Source organism: Vigna angularis, chromosome 7 (assembly GCF_016808095.1).
Source record: "Vigna angularis cultivar LongXiaoDou No.4 chromosome 7, ASM1680809v1, whole genome shotgun sequence".
In the NCBI taxonomy this organism is placed as follows: Eukaryota; Viridiplantae; Streptophyta; class Magnoliopsida; order Fabales; family Fabaceae; genus Vigna; species Vigna angularis.
Genome location: NC_068976.1, coordinates 26,839,728 through 26,865,851, shown reverse-complemented (window position 1 = coordinate 26,865,851; position 26,124 = coordinate 26,839,728). Strand labels below are relative to the sequence as shown.

Here is a 26,124-nt window from a genome sequence, read left to right as displayed (position 1 = left end):
CAAGAAATGAAGCCATTGTAGTTCACAACTCAAAGCTGCAAGAGCCCTATATTCAACTTCAAAGGAAGAACGAGATACAATTGTTTGCTTCTTAGTTTTCCAACAAATTAAGGAAGAGCCAAGAAAGACACAATACCCATTAACAGATTTTCAGGTTTCAATACAACTACCCCAATCAGAATCAGCAAAACTGGAAGGCATTAGAGATGAGTTGAAAGGAAAGTGAAGACCTTTAGCAGGAGAACCTTTGATGTAGCAAAGAACTCTCATGGCAACATTATGATGAGTATCCATTGGTTGAGAAACATATTGACTCAACTGTTGAGTAACAAAAGCTAAGTTTGGTCTTGTGGTTGTAAGGTACATCAACTGATCAACTAATCTGCAATAAGGTTGTGGATCAGATAAAGGATTGCCTGAAGAGCTATTGAATTTGGTGGAAGGCTCCATAGGAGTCGATATAGGTTTGGTAGCAAGCATACCATTCTCTTCTAGCAATTCAAGAGCATATCTTCTTTAATTAACCACAATCTCAGTAGAAGAACGGGATATTTCAAGACTTAAAAAGTAACGAAGTTTCCCAAGATTCTTAATGCTGAATTCATGATCCAAGTGTGCCTTAATAGATTCAATTTCATTAGAATCATTGCCTGCAAGAACTATGTCATCAACATAGATTAATAATGCAGTAAAAGATGCCCTTGTTTTCTTTATGAAGAGAGAATGGTCAGCTGAAGATTGCGTGAATTTAAAAGCTAATAAAGTTGTGGTGAGCTTGGCATACCATTGTCGGCTAGCTTGTTTCAACCCATATAATGATTTTTTTAATTTACAGACTTTATTGGGATGCGAAGTTGTCATATCAGGGGATAAGTGCATGTAAACTTCTTCATGCATATCATCATGTAAAAAAGCATTATTAACGTCTAATTGTTCAAGGAACCAGTTTTTGGCAGCAGTTATGGCAAGAATGACCCTCACTGTTGTAAGTTTGGCAACAGGAGAAAAAGTATCAAAGTAATCTATTTCTTCAAGTTGTGTGTATCCCTTAACAACCAAAAGGGTTTTATGCCTCTATATGGTACCATCATCATGTAATTTGATCTTATAAACCCATTTACAATCCACGAGCCTTTTATTGGGAGGAAGATCAACTATCTCCCAAGTATGGTTCTGTTCAAGAGCATTAATCTCAGAATTCATGGCTTGCATCCAACAATCCATTTTAGAAGCTTGAGTGAATGTTTTTGGTTCAATCAAGGAAGATAGAGAGTAGCAAAAATTTCTGTAACTAGGGGAGCATTTATTATAAGAAAGAAAAGCAGATAAAGGATAATGTATAGAGGAAGAATGGTTATCATATGACAGATTGGTATGGGAAGCAGCAGACAAATAGCAGTGATAATCTCTCAAGTAGTGTGGACGTTGTCTTTGTCTCATGGAGTGTCTAGAAAGTTGTGAAACTGTGGGATGTGGTGTTGTAGCAGTAACTGAATTAAAATTATCTACACTCTCTTGATTTGAAAAAATAGTGAGATCATCTATATCCAAAGGTGCAATATTATCACATTATCACATATTGGTTTTGACAGAGTTGGACTAGTAATGTTAGATTCATTCCCTGATTTAAAAGGAAAAGAATTTTCATAAAAGACCACATTTCTTGAAACAAAAATTTGTCTGGATTGAATATCATACAACAAGTATCCTAGTTCCTTCTTTATACCCTTCTCAGAATGAATGTTTCATTAATTCCATATCATTACAAGAAAGGCAAAGCCTATATATGTAAGGATGAAGAAAATCATCATGTGTAACAAACTGGACAGGTGTCATAACAACTTGTACAAAACTGTTCAGGAAAGAAAAAGTGTGCAAAACTGTTCACATGGAGAAAAAAGACAAAAACATAACAAATTGTAATAAACATGATTAATTATTTGGTAATAACTCTCAATCATTCCATCTCAGTTAATTTGAGGAGTGAAATTCACTATTATTATGATGAGATATAACTTCTTTTTTTGAAACTCACCTTTTGCACTCATGATTTATTATTCTAAAACTTTACTAAAAGAATAATTAATTTTCTCATCATTTAGATAAATCATCTTAGTAAACAATCACTAGTTTTAATAGCAGGTAGCAGTAAAAGAGTTATTGTCTCTTAACTATTCTTATAATTAATCATGATAATAATAATTTTTAAACGGATAAGTTTGCTAAAAGGTAATTTTAACACAACTATTTTTTTAATGCAAGAAAAAACTGTTAAAAAATAATGCATATATAAATGAAAAAATATTAAGAAAATTAAACTACAATTTCATATTCGTATATAATATAATATTTGAAAATACCAAAACTTAAATAATGTTTCCGATATTTAACTTCTTTTCTAAACAGTTAATTTTCAACAAAATGATCAGATTAGAAGACAACGTAAAATGTAGAAGGTTGTCAATAAATATATTTCAGTGATTGTTGAATGAATTTTAGTATAAAAGTTGATGATAATCCTGAGTTTGAAATATGGAAGAGAAGAAACTGTCAAAATGACAGCAAAAATTTTCCAGCATTATTGAAAACACCAACATTTTATAAAAGCAAATTTTATCATAGTTGTAGAAAGAGGAAATAGATGAAGTTTTGGTTTTATTTAGAGGTTCAACATGTCAACCTCACTGATTTTTGGTAGCGTATGCATGCTGCAAATATACTTGGCTTTTTCATGGATAGACTTATTTCATGAAATTTAAATCACATATGAATAAATAAATGAACAAAGGAATGAAAGATTTAACCTATTTAGTATGCTTTAATGGAAATTCATGGTCACAACAAGACGGATAAACTTGTAAAATAACTTCATTTGAATAATGTAAATTAATTTTATTTGTAATTGATATTAATTTTTTTTATAACAAAGTCATAGTATATTAGAAAATTCTCACAAGGTTTATTAGGTGATAATTATCCACGCTTAGATATATACAGTAAATTGATTTTATTTATTGCAGGATTTTCAATAAGACTAAATTATTTAAGATGGATCATGTAAAACAAATAATTTTATTTTATTAAAGACTAGTTATGAAGAAATTAAAAAAAGAATTTATTTTATTTTTATGCATATCTTTAATATAAATTATTGTTTTTAATTACATAATATCAAATTTAAAGGCTGGTGTGAACAGAAGTCGAAAACGACATAATATAAATATTTGAACGAACAAATTGACATTGAACAAATCACGGCAGCACCCAGTGACAACTAAAATTATTTGTATGTGTTTTCTCGTCTTAGAACAACTTTTGGTATGAGAATAAGAATTTCTCATTATTTAAGTTTTTAAGTTTGAACATGATATTCTTAGCCGATAAATTACTATATATGTTAATTCACATATTATTTCTTTAAATCTAATCTTGTTGTTGAGCAGAGAGTTTACTGATTTGAGCTTGTCCAGTTCATAAAATTTTAGAGAAATTAAAAGAGAAAGATAAACTTTGTTTTTGGGTCAAGGTTAACTCTTTGAGTACAATGTCCAACTTCAAGTTTTTTTAGTGTGAATCTAAATCTTCACATTGGATAAAAATGAGAAAGTAGAGTATTATATAAAGGTAAAAGATCTATTAACCATTAAGGTAGAGAGTGGTGTCAATTCCTTACATGATTGAGTTTATATCTCATTGATGTTTGTGTCTTTCCAGTAAATCTCCTCCTATATTCAACACGGTCTTGTTCATTAATTAGCTTTTCTATGTAAAGTATAGGAAAGTTAAAATAATATACCCTATGAGCTAAGTTACAAGTGAGTAGTTCATTTTGTGTTGGCTTTATAAATTTTTATCTCAAAATACTGGAAAAATTTAATTGACATTTAGATTTTAAGATGTTGATTCTTGTAAAGTTTTTGATTAAGTAAATTAGAAGCTTGAAAAAGAATCTGGAATAATAAGGCATCTTTAATAATATTATTATGTCTTTCGAAGGGTTTATTTTTTAAAGATATCTATAGTTACATAAACAAGATATATAAAGATAAGTCATTCATTTGAATATAATAATTAATCTTAAATTAAAATTCTTTTAGATTAAATCATAATAATATGATATATGAAGATGTTCAAAGTTTCACATCAATTATAGAGAAAATCAATTGAGAGTACATTAAGTACAAATTCCACTTTATAAATTAATTTTGTGAGATTGATTTAAAGTTTTCTTCTTATAATATGATATCAAAACTAACTTAAAGGTTATCCAAACTTGAATTTTTGTTTCTTCAATCTTTATATCATCTGTTATCAGACCATCAATGTTTAAAATCTCACACTCAAGACGAAAATATACAAGTGGATAAAAAGATAAAATTGTAAGAATATGACAAATAGATAAGAAAAGATGGTAGAGTATGAGAGTACTTTTTGTAGCTTTTAAGAATTGAGGCGATGTTCTCTTACCTAATGGGACAAAGGGAGTTTGGTTGAAGTCAAAGTTGAATCCAGCTATACCCTTCTCTGTACGTAGTTGGACCAGCAACCATATATATGTAATATCTAATACAATCCATTTCTTCTCTACATGTTCCCCCAGCCACACCCACATATATGCCAACTTGACTTTTATTTTATCAAACAATCTACGTCAACATCCTATTTTACACTATATATCATCTACTCTCATCGTATTAAGTATGTATTTTGTATATGAATAATGCTTTTAAATCAACTTTATAACCAATTACATGGATAGTATCGCCAGAGACGAAAGAGGAAGAACAATATTGGTTATCCATAAGACAACGTAATAAGTTAAAAAGAAAAAAGAGTGGTTACATCGTTTCTAAATCTATATCTTTCACTTTTTTTACATTAAACTAAATATAGAAGTTAGGTCAATAATCCATACATTTTCTAAGATAAATAAATCAATAACTTTATTTTCTTTTATATTTATATCTTAAATTTCAAGAGAGTTTAAATGTTTAATTAAGTAGAGATAAAAAAAAATATTATCTAAAAAATAAAATCCATAAATTTATTATCTTTTTGAATTAATAAAGATAATCTCAACCACTTATATAAATTAAGTCATATATCATTGTTGTATAGTCTACTAAACCCATCATATTAAACTTGTATAGTTAAAACATGTTTGAGAAAGTTTATTTATTTTAACTTACATTTTTTATTAAAATGGTTTATTCATTGAATTGAATAGGTTGGGGACATAAATTAAAAATTATAGCATTTTTTTTATTATGATTAACTTTTATAGTTCTTTTCTTTTTAGTTTTTCATATATTTTTATTTGCATTGAAATAAAACTAATAATATTAAAATTGCTTTCGGACAGATTTATTCCAACAGATTCTAATTATAAAATTAATTTCATTTTCAATGTAGACATGTCACTATACGCGTTATTAGTAACGTTTATAATCTTGGTTTTTTCATGGAGTAGTTTCTATAATTCTTCTAACACGTTTTATGAAATGGCATAACGAATAAGCACAGAACACGCGTGCAAAAAAACAAAAGGAAGCATGTTCTTCCGCGTTGTATTGGCATGGCAGGAACAGTAGGAAGTGGCAGTACCCACCTTGTTTGAGTTGAACGAAAAGAATTTGGTAAAAGTAGTAAACACCGACCCATGTTTCCTTAAGCGGCGGGGACAACTTCAATCAAACACGCACAATCAGGCACTCGTAGACTCACCCTACGCCATCGCCACAAATTATCAAAGCAAAAACGCAAATTTACAACTAGAAAAAGCCAAAAAGAGAACATTTAAAAAAGTGCATGCAACTGCAAATTGCAAATGCAAAAAATGAAAGGAATGCAAGTCAGCACACCGACCTTGCTGACTCAGTCCCAGTCAACTCCATCCCACGCCGTTCAAACTTCATCTTCAACCTCAACCAACTACTCCTCTACTACTTTATTTCCTTAGTTTAATCAATTAACTAAATAACATATGTTTCAACATCTTCGAGCTCCGAGTGACTGTGTTCAAACTTTCAACGTTCAACGTTCAAATTATAATCCCTATAAGTCCTAACACACACGCGCACAAAATAAACAAATAAAAATCACCTTTTTTTTTTATTTTTCTTTCCTTTATTTGACGCATTCTTCTTCAACTATTCATCTCTCACGGTCTCATCACGCTACCTTTGACCCGTGAGTATATATACCAAACCACACAGCTTTCTTTTCCCCCATCATATTCACGCATATACAACCTTTCTAATTAGATCTGCCCAGTAAACATACATACAAAAAATCGTAAATTTTTACCGTTGAAGAAAAATGGTGTTGTCGTGGACCAAAGGGAGAGTGTTCCGGCGTGCTCGGAAGGGGAAAGAGTTGAGTTCCGGTAGCGATTTGGAGATAGAGATTGCGATCCCCACCCACTTCCGGTGCCCGGTAACCTTGGACATGATGAAAGACCCCGTGACGATGTCCACGGGGATAACCTACGACAGAGACAGCATCGAAAAGTGGATCGAGTCCGGGAACCGCACCTGCCCGGTTACGAAGACGGAGTTGAACAGCTTCGAGATGATCCCGAACCACTCCATTAGGAGGATGATTCAGGATTGGTGCGTGGAGCACCGTTCCTACGGGATCGAACGGATCCCCACTCCTCGGATCCCGGTGTCTCCGTACGAGGTTGCTGACACGTGTACGAAGATCCTGTCGGCGGCGCAGCACGGGGACGAGAACAAGTGTGTGGAGTTGGTGAGGAAGATTAAGGCGTGGGGGAAGGAGAGTGAGAGGAACAAGAGGTGCATAGTGGTCAACGGTGCTGCTCTAGCACTGGCTAATGCGTTTAACATTTTCTCACGTGGGGTGGTTGAGAAGAACGTGGTTGTGTTGGATGAGATTCTGGGGGCCTTGACGTGGATGCGTCCTCTTTCCGAAGATGGTAGATCCGTGTTGGGGTCAGTGAGTTCTATTGGTTGCATGGTTTGGTTCATGAATGGTAAACAATTGGCGACAAGGCAGAACGCTGCTTTGTTGCTGAAGGAAATGCGTGTTGAGGCGTTGGTGAAATGTGAAGGGGTTTTGGAAGCTTTGGTTAACATGGTTAAGGAGCCAGCTGGTAGTGCTTCCTCAAAGGCATGTTTATCAACGATTTTTAAGTTGGTTAATTCATCAATGAGTAATAGGGGTAGGAGTTGCGAGAGATTGGTGGAGTTGGGTTTGGTTTCGGTGTTGTTGGAGGTTCTTGTTGATGCGGAGAAAGGGGTGTGTGAGAAGGCTTTGGGGGTATTGGATTGTCTTTGTGATTCTAAACAAGGGTTGCAAATGGCTAAAAGTAATGCTTTGACTTTGCCTGTTGTGATTAAGAAGCTTTTGAGGGTGTCTGAGTTGAGTTCCAGCTTTGCTGTTTCGGTTCTTTGGAAGGTTTGTGACAAGACAGAAGAAGAGACGTTGGTCGAGGCTCTTCAAATTGGAGTATTTCATAAACTCCTTGTTTTGTTGCAAGTGGGTTGTGCTGAGGGCACCAAAGAGAAAGCTACGGAGTTGTTGAAATCATTGAATGGTTGCAGGAGCAAAGCTGAGTGTGTGGACTCCTCCTTGGATTTCAAGCACTTGAAGAAACCCTTCTAATTCATCTGCTATTTTGAATGGCGACTTTCGAATTCCCTTTTGTATAGGCCATATACATTGTAGAAACAGGATATTGTACAAACACACACACTCTCATACGGACGATACAAATTGTATCTCTAACACTCAATTCAAGTTTTGAAATTCATTTTTTAAGCAAGTTTTAGATTTTACACATACATACGGAGATGCTGAAAGCCTCTTGTAATAATTCACAAATTCAGAGCTACAATAAAAGATGTTTCGGTTTATATATGCAACCTCACAAACATTCATTTTTCATTTAGGATTTCTTAACCACCCGTCTATGAAATTATAATATACTGATTAATATGGGATATTTGATCCATAGGCTATTCCTTCCAAATGGAAGCAGATTTACGAAGAAGCTACTATATTAAAATTTTAAGCTACACGTAGGTATCTGTCTTCCTGCATGAAAATGTTGAAAACTTGGTTGTGAACTTGGCGCCCGAAATCTCGTATCCATATATATCAGAAAAATCCACATTTAATTTTCAATGGAAAACAAACATACTGGTTTAAAAAACTGCATCAAGTGTCCATATCTTCATATAACTCTTCTTTTTCACTGTCATTATTTACCCATTTTTTTTATTAGGTTAAGACATTATTCGATGGTTTTAAATTATACGATTTTCCAGAACTAGTATCTACCAACTTCGCAAATAGAAGCATCTCTATATAAAAAGATGCATGCATATAGTTATGGATTGCCTGATAGAGGAAACTTCTAATTAGCTCTTAAAAATATCGCGCGGAACAATTATCGAAAGATGCATCATCTAGCTAATAGAACTCCATGATCAAGCTTGTTACTCCGTCGTCAGATTTTGCTACATGAATTAATTCTATATAAACTCACATTAAATATTAACATTCAATTCAAATAAAGAATCTATGTATCTTCTTACTTATATATTATTAAAGTTATCATTTCTAATTATTTTAAAATTTAAACTCATACTTGAACTTTTAATAATTAATATACTTTTTATGAATATGTTAAACATTCATTACTTTTAATTTTATAAAATTTATTAGTTAAGTGAAGTTTGTACTAATTTATAATGATGTGAAACTTCCCGCAATAATATCAAATTCAAATCCATTTTCATGTATTTGATATTTGTTTGACCCAAAATCCAAATATCAGAAAGAAAACTCATGCTCACACGGTCCAATAATATTAGTGTTCGATTTTGATCGAATCAAATCCTACACATGATAGTCATGCACTCCATGATAACATCAGCATGCGTTAATCACGCAAACAATTCACCAACAACTTTAGACTTTTAGGTTAAAAGCAACATAATTTAAATTTTGAAGGACCAAAATTAATTAATTTTTGTTTTGAAAGAATATCGAATTTCAACTATTTTAGAAAGAAAAACTATTGCACATTTTTTTTTCTATGGCATCGTGTTTGGTTTTAGATTTTTATTATGATTGCCCCAAAATGTTGGACCTTAATGGCTAAGAAAGAATACTGATATGAGCCATAGATTAGAGGAGACCAAGCAATTGTGTAAGGTTTCACAGTTTAGTTTAAAGACGAGAAGGAAGTAAGACTTCTGTGCAGTAGCCTATATATTAGAGTTACTTTCTTTTTCGAGGGAGCAAAATATACTTACAAATTTGGAAACATACTTCAGACTGCACAGTTTAAAATACATGTTTATGTTTCAAATTTTATAATTCAAAAGATATTCGAATACACATATTTTGGAATGGTGAATTTGAAACATTTTTCAGGAACCAGTAACATTTTGGATTGCAATCCCAAACTTCTTAAAAAAACACATACCAGATCCTACCCCCACCCTAGTCACCACACACCACAGTGAAGAGGAGAAGAGCATGCTAACTTTTTTCATATTTTATTATAAGTTTATCAAAGGTAAAATGGGTATATTACATTTCATAGGACTGCATGAAGAAAAAACGGGTGTAGGAAGAAATGGTCAGGTCCGAATATAGGAAAAATTGTATGGAAGAATGTTTTCCTCTAGGCCGTGTACTCTTGGTCCTAAATGGCTTCTTTCATAACTCCTAAAAAGGGCTTTGTCTATCTCTTCAACTTTTCTTCTTGCACTTCCAAATTGACTGAAACATCTTTAATTAAAAATATCTATAAAAATAAAAAAGAATTAGATAAGCATTAATAATTGATTACCAAAACACTGTGTATTCTATATTTATTGAAGCATGCATTCCGAAGTATTCATCTGTTTTATGGTTTTTTTGGTGATATGGTGGTGTGCTTTCATCTTTTATGTAGCTCGACCTCGCTTTTCTTTTGTTAAGTTGATTTTGTTCATCTTCTTCATTTCATCTTGTTTCTCTATAATTGTTGGTTAAGTTTAGTTTGGAATTTTCTATTTATTTCGTTTGAAATTTATATTTGTATTTATTATATTTTACATGTATTGGATTTTGAAATTTAATTTAACAAATTTATCGAATTTTGAAATTTGATAATAGATTTCGAAATCTGATTTAAAAATTTATTGGATTTTGAAATTCATTTAAGGATAATTCGATAATTTTTATTATATTTTACATTTTGAAATTTAATTTAATAAATTCATCGAATTTTGAAATTTGATAATAGATTTCAAAATCTGATTTAAAAAATTATTGGATTTTGAAATTCACTTAAGGATAATTCGATAATTTTTATTATATTTTATATGTATTGGATTTTGAAATTCGATAATTATTTCTCTTTGATTTCGAAATTTGATAAACACTCCTACAAAATTTTGAAATTCGGTAATTATTTCTCCAGTATTTTCTTATATTCTTTTTTGTTTTATTTATTTTTAAAAAATTGGTTTTACTTGTTTTATTTTAATAATCTCTTGATCTCCAATTATTATTATTATTACCACAAAAGTAAGGTATTTGATGATGATGATGTTACTTCAGTTTAATGGATTTATAATTAAATTCAAGCTTCATGTCAAATTTTTCTATATATGTGAGGGAGATTATACAAATAATTTTACAACTGATCACATTTTTCTCACATATGACTAGTTAAATAACTGGATTCCAATGATTGCTTTTGACCTTGACTTTGTTGTCGTCATTATAAGATCGGATAAAGTTAATGGTCAACCTAGGAGAAAGATGTTTGTATTGTTAGGATGTGAAAGGGGTGAAAAGTACAAAAAAATGCAATCTGATGTTCATCCTACTATATTTGGCACAAGAAAATGCGAGTGTCCTTTTAAATTGATAGGCAAACCAATTTTTAATGGAGAGGGGTGAGTATTAAAGGTAATGTCTGGATATCATAATCATGATTTGGCACAGACTTTAGTTGGTCACCCTTTTCCACTGAACAATCATTTCTTATTGGTATGACTAAGAGTTAAGTGAATGTTGCAAACATTCTCCTTATTCTCAAAGAAAATAATTATTATAATGTGTCAACAATCAAACAAGTACATGATGCAAGATATACTTACAACCGATCATTGAGAGGTTTGATAACTGAATTACAATAATTAATGATGATGTTAAAACATGATAAATACATCCACTAGAATAGATGTGTGAATGAATCTAAGGTGATAAGTGACATCTTTTGGACACATCTTGATGCAGTTATTGCTTAAGATAATTGGGGTTACATCAATAGGGTTGATTTTCTCAGCGGTCTTTATATTCTTATCAAGTGAATGACAAAATAATTTCACTTAGACTCTAGAAAAACTAAGAGAATTATTTTTGACATATGAGGACAGTCCACAAGTCATTGTTAGCGACAAAGACCTAACTTTGATGAATGTCATTGGCACTGCATTCCTTAAATGTTACCATCTCCTATGTTGCTTCCACTTTCAGAAAAATGTGAAAGACAAGTGCAAATTGTTAATCAATTTTGTTGGGACATGGAATGTCATCATGGAAGCATGATTAAATGTCAAGATTGTGAACATGAATTAAGGTTTACTGATTGTGTCAATCGCCTTCATCATGTTTGTATTTCATGACCTTTATTCTTTGAATATGTCAATAAGTCTTGATCATTACGTATAAGAAATACTTTGTAAAGGTCTGGACAAACCGAGTTATGCATTTAGGAAACACAATATCAAACAAGTATTTTTTAATTTTATTTTATTTAGTTGTTTTTATTTGATGTTTTATGATATTGTTCATGTAATTTGTGTCAAGGTTGAGTCTACTCATTGAAGCCTTAAGAAAGTATTATGGAACAGTATGAGAGACCTTTGTTCGTGTTGGGATGCAATACATAACGTCATCATCCTACAACATAGTGAGATAAAGTCCTTTGAAAAAAGTATAAATCTTATGAGTGACACTTTTAAAGTAAGCATATATAAAAGATTGGGTGAACATGTATTAAAATATGTTTTGAGATTCATTGCTCAAGAGTTCGATCAAGTGAAGCATATAAGATTTGATAGTGGAAGTTATGGATGTGTTTTGAGACGAACATATGATCTACCTTGTGCTTGTGAATTAGCTCGATATGACCCTGAGATTATTTCTCTATCTGAAATTCATATCATATAAACTAGATTGAACCACTAGTACAATATTGGCTTTTAAACTCGCACATTATGCTTCATTTGACACCAAACCGCTGTCTATGACAAAGCGGTGGCAAGTTTGTAATAAAGTCGATCTTATATAACTCGGTTGCATGCTGAACCGGTGCAAAAGCCAGATACAACCTCGGTTGCACATAAAACCGAAGCATAATCGGTGCCTAAAAGCTGACAGAGAGTTCAGAATTTGGACTGACAATTACGAAAAGGTGATACTACCTCGGTTGCCTGCAGACCCGAGGCCGAAAGCCTAAGCTAACACCTCGGTCAACTTAGACCCGAGGCATAAAGCCTGAACAAAACAATGTTCGGCTTCGGTTCCTTCCAAACCGAAGCATATAGGCTTCAAAATTCTCAGAGTTGGTTCATTTCTTCTCACGCTCCGGTTCTGCTTCTTCTTGTTTCTCTTCGTGCTGCCACTGCTCATTTCTTCCTTGCTTCTTCGGTTCTTCTTCTTCGAGTTGCTCCTTCGCTTTGCCGCCACCACCGTTGTTCTCCCCAAGGGCTGCCTCCACCAACGTCGCCGTTGCGAGTCCTTCGTCGGTGTCGTTCGCTTCGTCCTTCGTCGCTGCCGCTCTCACCTTTGTAGTCGTTGTTGTCGTCGCCCACTGTCATCGTCGTTGGTGCCACCAGAATCGCGCCATGGAACCCTAAATCAGAATCCCAATTGGTCATTGTTCAATCGAATCAGATGCACGAGTGGGTCGCTCATCGTCTCCTCGGCCACCATCGCCCATCGTCTCCTCGGCCAACCATCGCCCATCGTGCCATGGAACCCTAAATCAGAAAATCCCAATTGGTCGCCCATCGTCTCCTCGGCCACCATCGCGCGCAACAACGAGTGGGTCGCCTCCGCCTCCGCCTCGGCCACCATCGCGCGTTTCTCCCCCAACGGCGAGTGGGTCGCCTCTGCCTCCGCCACCATCGCGCGTTTCTCCCCCAACAATGAGTGGATCGACTCCGCCACAGCCACCATCGAGCGTTTCTCCCCCAACGACGAGTGGGTCGCCTCCGCCGATGCCTCCGATACCGTCAGGATCTGGGGCACGCCGATGCCTCCGGAGCTTCTCTTTTGTTGATAATGTTGTATACTGTGCAATGAAGGTGCGAGTATTGAGTATTGTGTATTGCTTTGTTGTGTATTGCTTTGTGATGTATGTTGGAATTTCTGAAATGTTGCTGTGTGTTGTTCTTCTTCCTGTGCGATGAAACAGGCTCTGGATTGGTTGAGGATGGTTGAGGATAGCCATTTACCAGCTCTGGGTTGGTCGAGGATGGTTGAAAAAATTGAAAAAAAAAACACGATACTGCCTCGGTTACTTAAAAACCGAGGCATAATCTTATTTATTTTTACTCGGTTCGTAACCGAGGCATAAAACTTACCATTTTTTACCTCGGCTGGATATGCACCGGTTATAGAACCGGTGCCTATAAACAAATTTAACCGGTGCCATTTCGTTTTATTGTACTAGTGAACTTTTCGAATATTTTATCAAATGAATTACATATAAAATTATGCATTCAAAATGAACTTGATCTAGTGCTCAATAGTTAAAAAAAAGTTAATATTGCAGGAAAAATGATAATCAAACTAAAGTTTATATATATATATATATATATATATATATATATATATATATATATATATATATATATATATATATATATATATATTTTAAATACTTAATAAATTAAAAGTATTTTAGTAATTTAAAATAAGAATGGTTATGACAACGCAAATGAGTATGGGAATGAAAGATTACCTGATTTTAAGAAAATAATAAATTTTTACTTATGTCTATCATATTCCGTATGAAAAATAAATTTCGTCGCGAGTTCAAACAATATATATTGGAAGATGTTCATTTTTCATTCCTAATATCTACTTTATTCTTATGATTTATGAAAAAAAATGACTTTTAGATTATACAATTTGTAGCTTTTTAAAATAAAAAAATTAAAATTGTATAATTCAGCAGCTTTTAGTCAATTTTTATTTTTGCATAAAAAAAGAAAATTTCATATTATACAATCTAAATTTTAGTTTTCTATTATATATTTCACACTACAAATGTCATTTCTGAGTTTTAAATTACACAATCTACAAATTATTTTTTTACATTAAAATAAACTTATATATTACATAATTCAAAAAATACTTTTTTTTTTCATAAAATGATTTTCATACTGTAAAGTCAACCATGTAAAGTAAGGTTCTCACTTACTATAAACATAGGACATGATACATTAGTTTATATCCATTCTTTTGACTTATTATGTATTGTGAATAAAGTGCTGAAAAATCTAAGTATTGTCTCTCCAATAAATTTTTCTCGGGCTAAAGATTTTCATAAAGATCAGGTCAATCTATCCCTCCTTGTACATTTTATAACGTTTATTTAAGTCTTTATTAGTACTTTTTTTTTGTTAGTGAAATTTGCTTCCAATAAGATATTGGTAACCAAAATCATCGAAAAATATGTAAAATTTTTAATTTTTGGAGGATTTGAGACTTGGGATAAAAATATTTCCAATAATTTTGCTAAAGTTTTCTTTCTTTTCAATTTTTTTTATTAAATATGTGACTAAAATACCTTGAAGCCCACAATTATGGAGCTGGCCGAGAAAAGTAGGTCACCCCATCCGTTTTCGACGTGCCGCGTAGAAGCAAAATTATCAGACAACCCTCATTGTCCCACTAAAGATACACAAATCTTTCATTCCCAAATCTTAGAGTCCATACACAACATGTTCCTCTGCCACCAACTTCCACATGTAAAAAAAAAATGCTTTAGTTTCTCAATTTTCTTTTAAATTTAGTGTCCCATTTTAAAAAGAAATATGTTTTCAGTATCAAATATTAAATTTCAAAGACTAACATGTTTTCTCGAAACCATTTTTAATCTTTAAACAATAAGTTTGTATTTTTTTTTTTAAATTAGAGATATTAACATTATTTTTTAAAATTTGAAAATAAAAACCATATTTAACTTAAATTAAAAAAAAAGTTCCATGATGAAATCTTTATGTTATTAGATAAATTTTGACAATGAACTTTACTTTTTTTTTTCTCTACTCGTTGTCCGGGTTCTGACCGTCGATGATACATCATCAACGCTTAGCACAGCTCCTCCACCAAACTTAAAGTTTCCACGCGAAATGACGTATATACCCACGTGAAGCTATTCAAAGGCGCCAATGCCTTATAACGGAATTAGTTTGTTGAGTTAAAGCTCTCTTCTGCTCTCTTCTCTGGTTTGCACTGGGCTCTGTTCCTCGCACCAAATCACGATGCGAGAGTGATCGTAATCGAAGCCGAAGCCATTTTCTCATATTCGTCATAATTCGCAATGTCTTTTGCTCTCATCGAAGCTTGCAAGAAGCGAAAACGATGGCCAAAATTTTTCAGGTTTCATTCATTCGGTGACCCTGGTATCCCAATTGTACCTTTGGGTACTTTCCGCGATAACGTTCGGGTTTTCCTTCAAGAAGCTGGAGAACCTGAAGATTATAGTGTCTCCGGGAATCCCCTATGGTGTACCCTTCTCATCCATGATAAGTCCAACGTAATGGCTCCTCTTTACACCGTCGAAGAGCACGTCTACCACTCTTCGCACCCCTTCTGCGATCACTGCCGCTGCGTAGGTTCGTTTCCGATTTCGATTTCTTGGGTTTCCTTTGGTTTCTGTTTCTTGAAATGGGGTTGGCTCAAGTTTGGGTTTTTTAGCTCTTTTCTGAAATGGCGGTGATTGCGTTCTGCTCGTGAAAAGGGTTTCTTTTTTACGTGTTTCGTAATTTGTTCTCGTCGTGATGGAGTTAGCTCTTTCGGGTGCCGGTTTTGACATTGATGGTTGTTTCTAATTTTGGAATTTTCTATCGCAGGGTAGACTTAGCCTATGACTATTGAGAGGGATATATTAGTGATTTAGTTAGTTTGAGAAAATGTTCACTTTAACTTTTATCTTACATTTTGAATTAAAAAAAAATCATACTTTTTCAATTTTAAAAGTTTGTAAAGCTAAAAAAACAACTTTTCATTCATTTTTTATCATACATACTTCTGAAAACAGAGACAAAGTGAAAAAAAATGATATTTTAGTCATTAGAAACGAAAAAAGAAGCATTTTTTCGACTAGTTTTCCAAAAGTGATGATTCATTTATTATGAATACTGTTGGTTGGAGGTTTGATGACTTCTGAGTGGGTTTTAGAAACTAAAATTGGATGATGCTGATATAAATACCCTGTTTGGTTAATAATTGATAGGTTGGAGTGGCCATTTTGTATCAAAGAGAAGGTATCATTTTATAATCCCGATGGACAGTGGGTGGCATAGGCCCTTAGATGAAGATTCTATAGATAGTCAGAGGCATCTGTTGCATGGGGTGATTCATTGCAATGGATATGGCCATTTGCTCTGTGTAAATGGCATTGAAGGAGGTTCCAAGGTTCTTAGTGGCAGAGAGATTATGGATCTATGGGATAGGGTATGTACCAACCTCCGAGTAAGGTAAATAAAACCCCAACTCAACGTTCATCTTCATTCTCGTTGTTTTAAATTAATTTATTGAGCGTTCAAGGGTCGATGTTTATATGATACTTGCTTTGTATGGCAGGAAAGTTGCAGTTGAAGATGTTTCGTGTAAGAGGTCTATGGACCTTCGCTTACTTCATGGAGTCGCCTATGGACACTCCTGGTTTGGCAGATGGGGTTATAGATTTTGCCGTGGAAGCTTTGGAGTGACAGAATCAGACTACAATGAAGCAATGACAACGCTTGGCTCCTTGGAGCTAGACATGATTGCAAAAGATTTGAGTAAGACAAAGTACAACAAAGAAATCAAACAAATGATTCGGTGCTATAGAGATATGAGTGAGACTCATATTATCTCACTCAGGGATCTTCTAAGGTTTATGCTTACCGTAAAGTCTTCCCGTGCTCCAGCGCCTAAGACAACAGTCTCCTATTCTGCCGCCGCCGCAGCTGCTGATTCTACCTGTTCAGCATTAATGTCAAGAAATTCAACCAAACACACTCTTTCAACCAGATCAAATTCCATGAAGGAGAAATCTGTTAGGTATAAGAAGTTCAGCAATGCAGTGACTAACATGGATAGTAGGTGGCCCACAAGAAGGCTAGAGTTTGCCGCTCAAGTGATTGTGGACGCACTGAAAGAAAACAAGGCTGTTAAACCAGGCACAGGTGGGATGGCAAGGCAAGATGTGAGAGATGCAGCTAGGCTTCACATTGGTGACACAGGTTTACTTGATTATGTACTTAAATCACTCAACAATGTCATTGTTGGAAACTATGTTGTTCGTCGGATGGTGAATCCGTCAACTAGAATTCTAGAGTACACTATTCACGATCTTGGCAACGGGTACAAAGCCCCTGAATTGGAGACTGAGGTGATGGCTTATGTAGATCAACAAGTTGTAGAGTCATCTTGGGTGCCTGGTAACGATGTTTACTGCGACGTACTGTTTTTGTACAAGAATGTGCTATTGGGCTACCCCGATTCAGAAATAGTGGACTTGGCCATTCAGACAATTCTAGACAGCAGATATTTCGTAAAGGAGTGGGCAGAGAGGGATGAAATAGAGGAGCAGTCATTGACATTCATTTGCCGACTGCAACCAAATTTTGTGGACAAGAAGTATGAGTTGAAAGGTCTACCATGTGGTGAGGTTGTGGTGGTTCCACTGCATGCAACGGTTGGAGACTTGAAGAGGGCTTCTGAGGCTGCTCTTAGGGACACTTACTGCATTGCAGAAAGGCTTATAGTGACAGACATTAAACAACTTATGGGAGTAAGTGATGAGGAAGTGCTGTTTGGACTAATCCAGTCCGGTGTAGAACTTTGTGTGAGGGGAATTGCCATTGATTTGTGCACCAATTTGAAGTATCAGGGTGGATCTGACAACTGGAAGGTGAGATGCGAGTGTGGAGCTCAAGATGATGATGGGGAGAGAATGGTGGCTTGTGACATTTGTGAAGTGTGGCAGCATACTCGCTGCTGTGGCATAGACGATTCTGAGACAGTTCCACCACTTTTTGTCTGCACTGGTTGCTGTGATTCACTCGTACCCTCCAGGACCGAATCATCCTTTTGTTCAGATTCTCCTGATTCTTTTCTCATTCCAGCAGACCCTTCTCTTATGCTAGAATACGAGTATATGCGTGATTAAACACTGTTGTAACATAGTTGCTTAGAATTAGAGTATACCTTTTTTTCTTCTATTCTCAATTCATTTGTTCATATATTTTGGTCTTTTTTTTTTCACACCTCCTTTCGTTAATGAGGTATGTTAACGTCTCCCATGTGAGACGTTGGTTTTATGTGGGTGATACCAAAGAATAGCTCCCTTTGTTTTTTTATTCCTTGGTGATTTTATACTTTCAAGTGAAGAAAAAACAATGTGAAAGTTGAAAGGAATCAACAATGAGGAAAAACTACTGTATCATTGGCTGCTCAAAGTTAGGAAATACCTGTCTCTGTTCTCGTTTCATTTGTTCATATATCTTCGTCTTATAGTTTTTGCACACTTCTTTTTGTTAACGTGGTGTTTTAATGTCCCTTTTGAAATAACGTTTTGTTTCCCCCTTGGTGATCTGATTCTTTCATTCAGTGAAGAAAGATATAGTAAGTGGAAGGAATAGTACTTGTCTTAATTAGATTTGTTCATGTCTCAATTTGCGCTTTACCTACAAAACTCCACATAAATAGTGTTTTCCTTTGGTTTGGGTTAACAATTTAAAGTGCTTTTAGATGTTATTGTATAAACTTCTTCGTCAAATTTGTAAATGTTATAATTTAATTAATGATTGAAAAGTAGCACCAGTAACATAAAAAAAAAATAATTGATTCATTGACATCATAAACTACCGCAATAAAAAGGTAAAGTTGAGCGCATTAATATCTTAATGTAATGGTCATGGTGATTGCTCCTCTAGTTTAGAGGTTAAATTAAACCTTTTGGTAGTGAAATTTGGCATGGTATTGAACTTATTATTGTAGATTGAATAACATGTGGCCATTCATTAAGCATTTAAATAAGAAAAAAAATCTCGTGTTTTCATCTTGAGATGCGTAATAATCATAATGATAACTTATGTTAACACAAGGTGCATCAAGAGGATTTAATATTTATGAAGAAATCTTACAAAAAAAGTTCACAATAGTAGGAAAAACTCGTTTAGAAGGAAAAAATGTCTATCCCGTATAGACTATTTATATCTAGTAAATAGATCTAATATATATTGGCAATTGAAAATATTGTTTTAATTCATACCAAAAACCCGTTAATAAATTAAATTATATTTCATACATTAATAATAATATTGTATATTCAGCAAAACGTAGACGATATGATATATCTTAAAAGGACAGTCTACAGCTACTTTTTTAAAGTTTAATCATCAAGAAGTGTTATACTTTCCTTTGAGTTTTTTCTTAGAAGTTTGAGCTCAACCTACAAAATCATCTATTCTAATACTCTTTATTTTGTAATACCTTCTTAATTTAATCTAGTTGAAAACGTAGTTTTAGAGAAAACGAATCAGCCATCTCTCATAGAGTCTTCTTTTTTGCGGTTACACATTTATCACTGCACAACAAAAATATATCTAATCGTCCTCTTATATTTCTGGGACGAAAATGATTCTTATATTCTCCACACGAATAATTTTCCCAAATTGTGAAATTTGAAATCTTCATCATTTAGACAATTTAGATTATATTTCTTTAAAATGAAAGAAAGTAGTTAAACCATCCTATCAGATTGACCTACTATATTGTCATAAGCATGGTGTTAATAGTGTCTGAAATGCTAAAAGATTTCTTTCTGTTTCAACAACAAAATCTACAACAAAAAACACGATATATATATATATATATATATATATATATATATATATATATATATATATATATATATATATATATATATAACTACATGACATGATAATATCAAAGTTCAATCCAGAAAATACCAATATCCATAATATTTAAGAATTGAAACACAGTATGTGAGTAATAATATTTAGTTCAAATGTCACGGTTAATAAACTCCAAGATGCAATTTATTCCAATCTTCCATATCCAGATTAAGGGCATGTGACATACATGAGACTTTCAGAAGAAGGGAGCTCTATGGGGTGATCCCTTTCTTTTCCTCTTTTGTGGCTTTTGAGGTTCAGAATTAGTTTCCTCTTGCTTTTCCTGCTGAGGGGGAAGACGAGGAGTCTGGATGGAAATGAAAGGAGGAGTTGAATCATCAGGGTTACTTAAAACAGCTCTAACCTGCAAGTTTAGATGTAAACCAGCAAGAGATTAAAATTATAAATTTAGTTTAATATGTCACAATGAAGAACAAAACATGGTTGTGATTGCCAAATTATCATCATCACCTTGCAAGAAATGGAGCAATAGCGATATAATTCAGGTTCAGTCAATTTTCTTTTGCAAGTATTGCATGATGCCTCATTGTTTGCCGTTGAACCAGAATGTGGTAGAGGATTCAGTGAAATAACCAGTCGCTTGTTGCATTTGTAAGGCTGCAACCAGAAAGTAACCAAATCACACATAGGTTATATTCTTTTAAGGATATAAATTTTACATGAGTGTGCTTTAAATAAAGACGTTTTGCTGCTATTTCACCTTAATCCAATTAAAATATATTATATGTAATAATTTCAAATGGTATGACAATTTTAGATGACAATTATACTGTATATGAAGACATCAATTATAATTTTTATTTTATTTTTTTATAAAGTTGACAGCCAACTAAACTAGTATGACATCATTTAAAATTATTACATATGACATTTCCCAACATTTTTTTTGAAAGAACACCTAGGAAACTCCCATTTTATAAATCCACAATATAAATTTTTATAGGCAATTTATCCAAATAATTTCTTGAAGAACATGAAAAACATTCATGTTGAATGTTACATATAAAATATTTAACACAAATAAAAACATATCAAATCATATCATACCTGAATTTGTGAGATATCAATATACTTTTCCATGGTTGCAAGAGAGACAACATCCTTATAAACATGTCTATAGATTTTCAGTATTTTGTGATGGCGATGAGGACCCGAAGCTAGACAGTATTGGCAAACTGACAAATTGCAGTTTATACAATACTTGTTCAACTCATTCTTACGGAATGGATGAGTTGAGCACGAGTTAAAGAAAATTTTTCTCAGAAAAGACTCAAGCCACCTTGGTTTGTGGATTTTTCGTTCAGTCACTTGTTCATCCTACAAAGTAAATAATGTCAAATAAATTTGTACTATAAAAGGAAATCAATGTTCATTCCATCATTATTTATCCTTTGATTTTTTTTGTCAATGTTATTATTTCCCTTCCCTTATAACTACTATAATGAGTGTTGAGATTTTACTGTCTGAAATCCATATCATTACGTTATAATGTATATTAATGAGTTCAAATTCTAAAATCGTTCACCAATTCATATTTTCGAAAAGTATTAATAAGATGAAATTAATGAATACTTTACATCAATATTATGGTGACAAAAAATTGTTGGCCAACAAAAAACTAACATTCATCACTAAAGTTTTAGCTATCAAGAAATTAATGTATAAATTAGTCTCTAATTTAAGATTAAAAGATAATTTAAAATCACTAATTGTAAGTAGTTAAAATCTTGGTAGCTAGTGTTAGAGATGAATTTAGACTTCAATTCATAAATCAATTATAATCTTTTATTCATAATTAAAGGTATTTTAGATATCAATAATTTTTAATTTATAAAACATATCTAACTTATAGTGACTAATTATTTTGATCTCTAAAATTGGTCGTTATTTAATAATTTTTTTATTCAAAGACATCATCTAGATGTCATAAGCCAAGTTATTTGTCTAAAGATTGTTGGATTAAGATTGATGTTACTTCATTTAGTTTAGTGTAGTAGAATTCCATAGTAGTGAGCAAAGACACGTGACAACCAATAGAGTCTAATATCAAATAGAGTCTAATATCAGTGGAGTTGACAATGAGATAATTTGATGCATAAAATATATTCTAAGAAGGTTCATCCTGGAAAATGTTGTATAACTTTGGAGTGACACATTCTTTTGTGTTCAAATTATGTATTGAATAGTTGAAACTTCCATTGAGAGCTAAAGTGTGATATATTGGTGTCTATCCCAAAATCTAGTATGGTGATTGCATCTTAGGTATGTTTTAGATGAAAGGTGTCTGTTGAGGGATGCAAGTTCAAGATAAATCTTATTGTTTGACTCTAAAGGACATGAATGTGATCCTAGAGATGTATTAATTATTTATCAATCTCATTCTTATATATTATGAAAAAAAGTTATGTATGCTAGTCTTTAGAAGAAGGGTACATTTTCCAAGATGTACAAGATGGTGCAAAGTGCTTTATAATGGTGGCAAGTGATGATAATTTAGTGGAAATATGAAAGTTGTGTAGGAATTCATGGATGTGTTTCCAAATGAGATTCATGAGTTACTACCTTTAATAGAGATAGATTTCTTTATTGATATAGTGTAGAATGTGGACCAATATCCATGACATCATACATGATGACATTTGTAGAGTTGGCAAAATTGAATAAATGGGTTGTAGCTTTGTTGTAGAAAATATTAATTAGACAAAGTATTTTTCTGTGGGGTGTTACAATGTCGTTGATAAAGAAGAAAAATGAATAATCAAGATTATGCATTGATTATACAAGCACTTGAATAAGTTGACAATAAATATTTGTTGTCAAATATTGACAATTATTTTGGATCAGTTACATGGAGTGGTGGTACTCTCCAATATTTATTTGAGATATGGGGATCATTATATTAGAGTAAAGATTAAAGATGGAAAAAGGATAATTTTTAAGACATGGTATGTAATTATGCCTCATCGGATGATTAATGCTCAACTATATCTTATAGGAATAGGATTTTCAAACCATATATATATATATATATATATATATATATATATATATATATATATATATATATATATATATATATCCATTTGTGGTGATGTTTATTTTACACTTGAGGACCATATTGTATATTTTGAGAGAAAAATAATTGTATGTCAAATTGTCTAAGGAAGGATTCTAGACGCTAGTGATGTACTTCTTGGAACATGTTTTCTCAATTGAGGGAATCTTTATTAATTTTTTATGAAGTTAAGGTTGTTCTCTAGTTAGAGTCATTCTAAGACAATTTTAAAGTTAAAGAGTTGTGTGGAGTTGACTGTTCAGTAGAAGGTTCATAAAGGAAGTCATGAATATATGACTCCTTTAACCCAATTGACCTATAAAGATCAATCTTTGAATTAAATAGAAAATGTGAATAGAGTGTTTTGGGTTGAATTAAATAGAATATGATCATATTAGTTGTAATATGAACTAATGATTTCCTTGACATTATCTGAAAAAGGTATAGAAAATTGTTAATACTGATCAAACTAATTTTTAGTTTGATCAAATGAGATACTAAGGTTTAAAAGAGTATGTTTATCTACTAATGATGAGTTAAACATAATAATTATTGATGGGGTTATAAGAATATGTCAAGTCTTTCATCCTAATAATATATCAAAACTTGATTTTATTTATTTATTATGAAGATAGATGTAGCAAGGTATATATATAATCTTTTTTTTACGTTAGAAGTCAAAAAAATCAATATTAGAGACCAAACAACATGTTACAACAATTAGAGATACCTATTTTAAAATAAGTATCATTTTCATAAACTTTATCACTCATTTACGTGAGTGGTACAAGAATATGATATAATTAATGGATAATACTCATAAAATTAAGTATTTATGTACATGTATAAGCATAATTGTATACAAAAAGACAATTAGATTACCTGGAGTACTTGTAAGTATAATATTTAACAAAGATACTAAGTTCTCTTCTAACTTTCCTTTTAGGTTGCGATAGATACTATATAAAGCTAATATGACTAAATTGATCTTAATTTAACTTATCATCCTCAAATAAATACAAAGTCGCAAACGACTATTCAATAAGAATTTATTAAAGACTTGTTTGCAAGATCATATAAATAAATGAATATGAATAAATTAACAATCTAAAATTATCAATCAAATTCCAAAATTTTATGTTTATTGAAAAAGTCTATATATTAGAAATTCATTTATCTAAATAATACATTTAATAACTGCATAAATAAAACAGCATAAGGATTGACGTTACAAAGAAATTCTATAATATCACTAAAATAACTTTTTATGATAATTAATTTTCTTTGTCCTTTACTATAATACATTAAAAGTCATATTTATTCCAATGTTTAATGTATTGACTAACAATTCACAGGAATGTTTATAGAAATTAAACTCTCTTTATATATTTATATATGTTAAGACATTAAATTTTGAAAAAAACTACCCTAGGTTTATTAAATATATTTCATCTGTAGAGGTTCGCATGATATATTACATCTATGTAGTAAAACCAAAATTTAATATTATTATTAATGTCAATAAATACAATAACTAATACTTTGTAAGAAGAATTCGATTTTTAAGTATGTTTTGTAAGTTAATTTTTTAAATAACAACAAAAGTAATCACTATTTCAATATTTGTGTTTGTGTATTTAATGATTACTTTTACTAAATAATACATTTTAATATAAAATTTATATTAAAAGTAAGATATTTAATAAACATACACCATAATGTTTCAAATATTAGTTATATTGAATTGAATATATATTGCAATAAATGTTTTATAAGAAAAAAATATTCTTTTATCTCTTATATATATATATATATATATATATATATATATATATATATATATATATATATATATATATATATATATAGGGTTAATCAATATAGTTTTTGACAAAAAATAATTTTTGTTGAAGTTTAAGTTTTAGCAGACCAATCTAATTTCGATAAAAAAAATATCAATAAAATAGAATATTGAAGCTTGATTGAAATTTTTCTTGCTTTCTATGCTTGAAGAGTGTGATAATTTCATTGAAACAAAATGTTGTAAAAGCTTAAAAAACCTAAAACTTATCATACTTTTTTTACTTTAACCTTGATTTTTGTATGAAATTGAACCGAAGAAATCAAATGTTAATAATTCTTTCATTTCATGTTTCTTCTCCAGCTAAATAATAATCCAATTGCATTTGATAATATCATTCTCCCCTTAGTTCACAAACTGTGCTCTATAAATTCTTTATAAACTGAACTAAGCATAGAAAATAAAGCTGGTAAAATAAGCATATCAAAATAACAATTTTTTTTTCCTACGCAACTATTTTGTGTGAAAGGGGAAATATTTAAATTTATAAGAGTAGAGCTAAGAAATTAAAGTATATGCTAAATGGCACTGAATTTAATTTAAGAAGTAGAAAATATAGAGTAAAAGTTTTGTGGGCACATACCATGTGAAGTTTTCTGGAGGAAGAAGCACTCATGATGTCCTTTGTTGCAGAATAAAATGGAAATGAAATTAGATTAATATTTGAAAATGAAAAGATGTTGAAGGAGGAATTGCATGAATGAGACGAATAAGAAAAGTAACGCAGAATAGATTACCTAGGAATTTGTAGTGTTTGAAGAAGAATGAGTTAAAAGGACAAATAAAGACAACGCGGAATAGGCATGAAACGGAAGCGTTTGTGCTCAACTTGTTCAAAAATCGATGAGAGCCAAACACTACCTCTAGCCGTTTCACTCTCATTTGTGGCCCAATCCCCAATTACTGTACTTCCTTTACAAACACATTTATTAATGTTTTCAATTCAGAAGAGGCCATTTGCTCATCAAAATATTTATTATACAAAAGATTAATAGCTACATTATTTGAATAAC

General features: G+C 32.0%; 3 protein-coding genes across 3 annotated transcripts; 2 read left to right on the top strand and 1 right to left on the bottom strand.

The window, feature by feature from the left end:
* The first annotated feature begins 6,166 nt into the window (after positions 1-6,166).
* On the top strand, positions 6,167-7,879 carry LOC108337492 (U-box domain-containing protein 21). The gene has a single exon (XM_017574026.2). The coding sequence runs from the start codon at positions 6,319-6,321 to the stop codon at positions 7,624-7,626; it is 1,308 nt and encodes a 435-aa protein (XP_017429515.1). The 5' UTR covers positions 6,167-6,318; the 3' UTR covers positions 7,627-7,879.
* A 7,627-nt stretch (positions 7,880-15,506) lies between these two features.
* LOC108336619 (PHD finger protein MALE MEIOCYTE DEATH 1) lies at positions 15,507-18,588 on the top strand. Its single transcript, XM_017573091.2, has 3 exons — positions 15,507-15,881; positions 16,502-16,745; positions 16,852-18,588. Exons 1-3 carry the CDS (start codon positions 15,587-15,589, stop codon positions 18,422-18,424), a joined length of 2,112 nt encoding a protein of 703 aa, XP_017428580.2. The 5' UTR covers positions 15,507-15,586; the 3' UTR covers positions 18,425-18,588.
* A 1,711-nt stretch (positions 18,589-20,299) lies between these two features.
* On the bottom strand, positions 20,300-21,488 carry LOC108336618 (uncharacterized protein At3g50808-like). Its single transcript, XM_017573090.2, has 3 exons — positions 21,243-21,488; positions 20,646-20,792; positions 20,300-20,538 (listed from the first exon to the last, which is right to left on the bottom strand). Exons 1-3 carry the CDS (start codon positions 21,273-21,275, stop codon positions 20,371-20,373), a joined length of 348 nt encoding a protein of 115 aa, XP_017428579.2. The 5' UTR covers positions 21,276-21,488; the 3' UTR covers positions 20,300-20,370.
* Between the last annotated feature and the right edge of the window lie 4,636 nt (positions 21,489-26,124).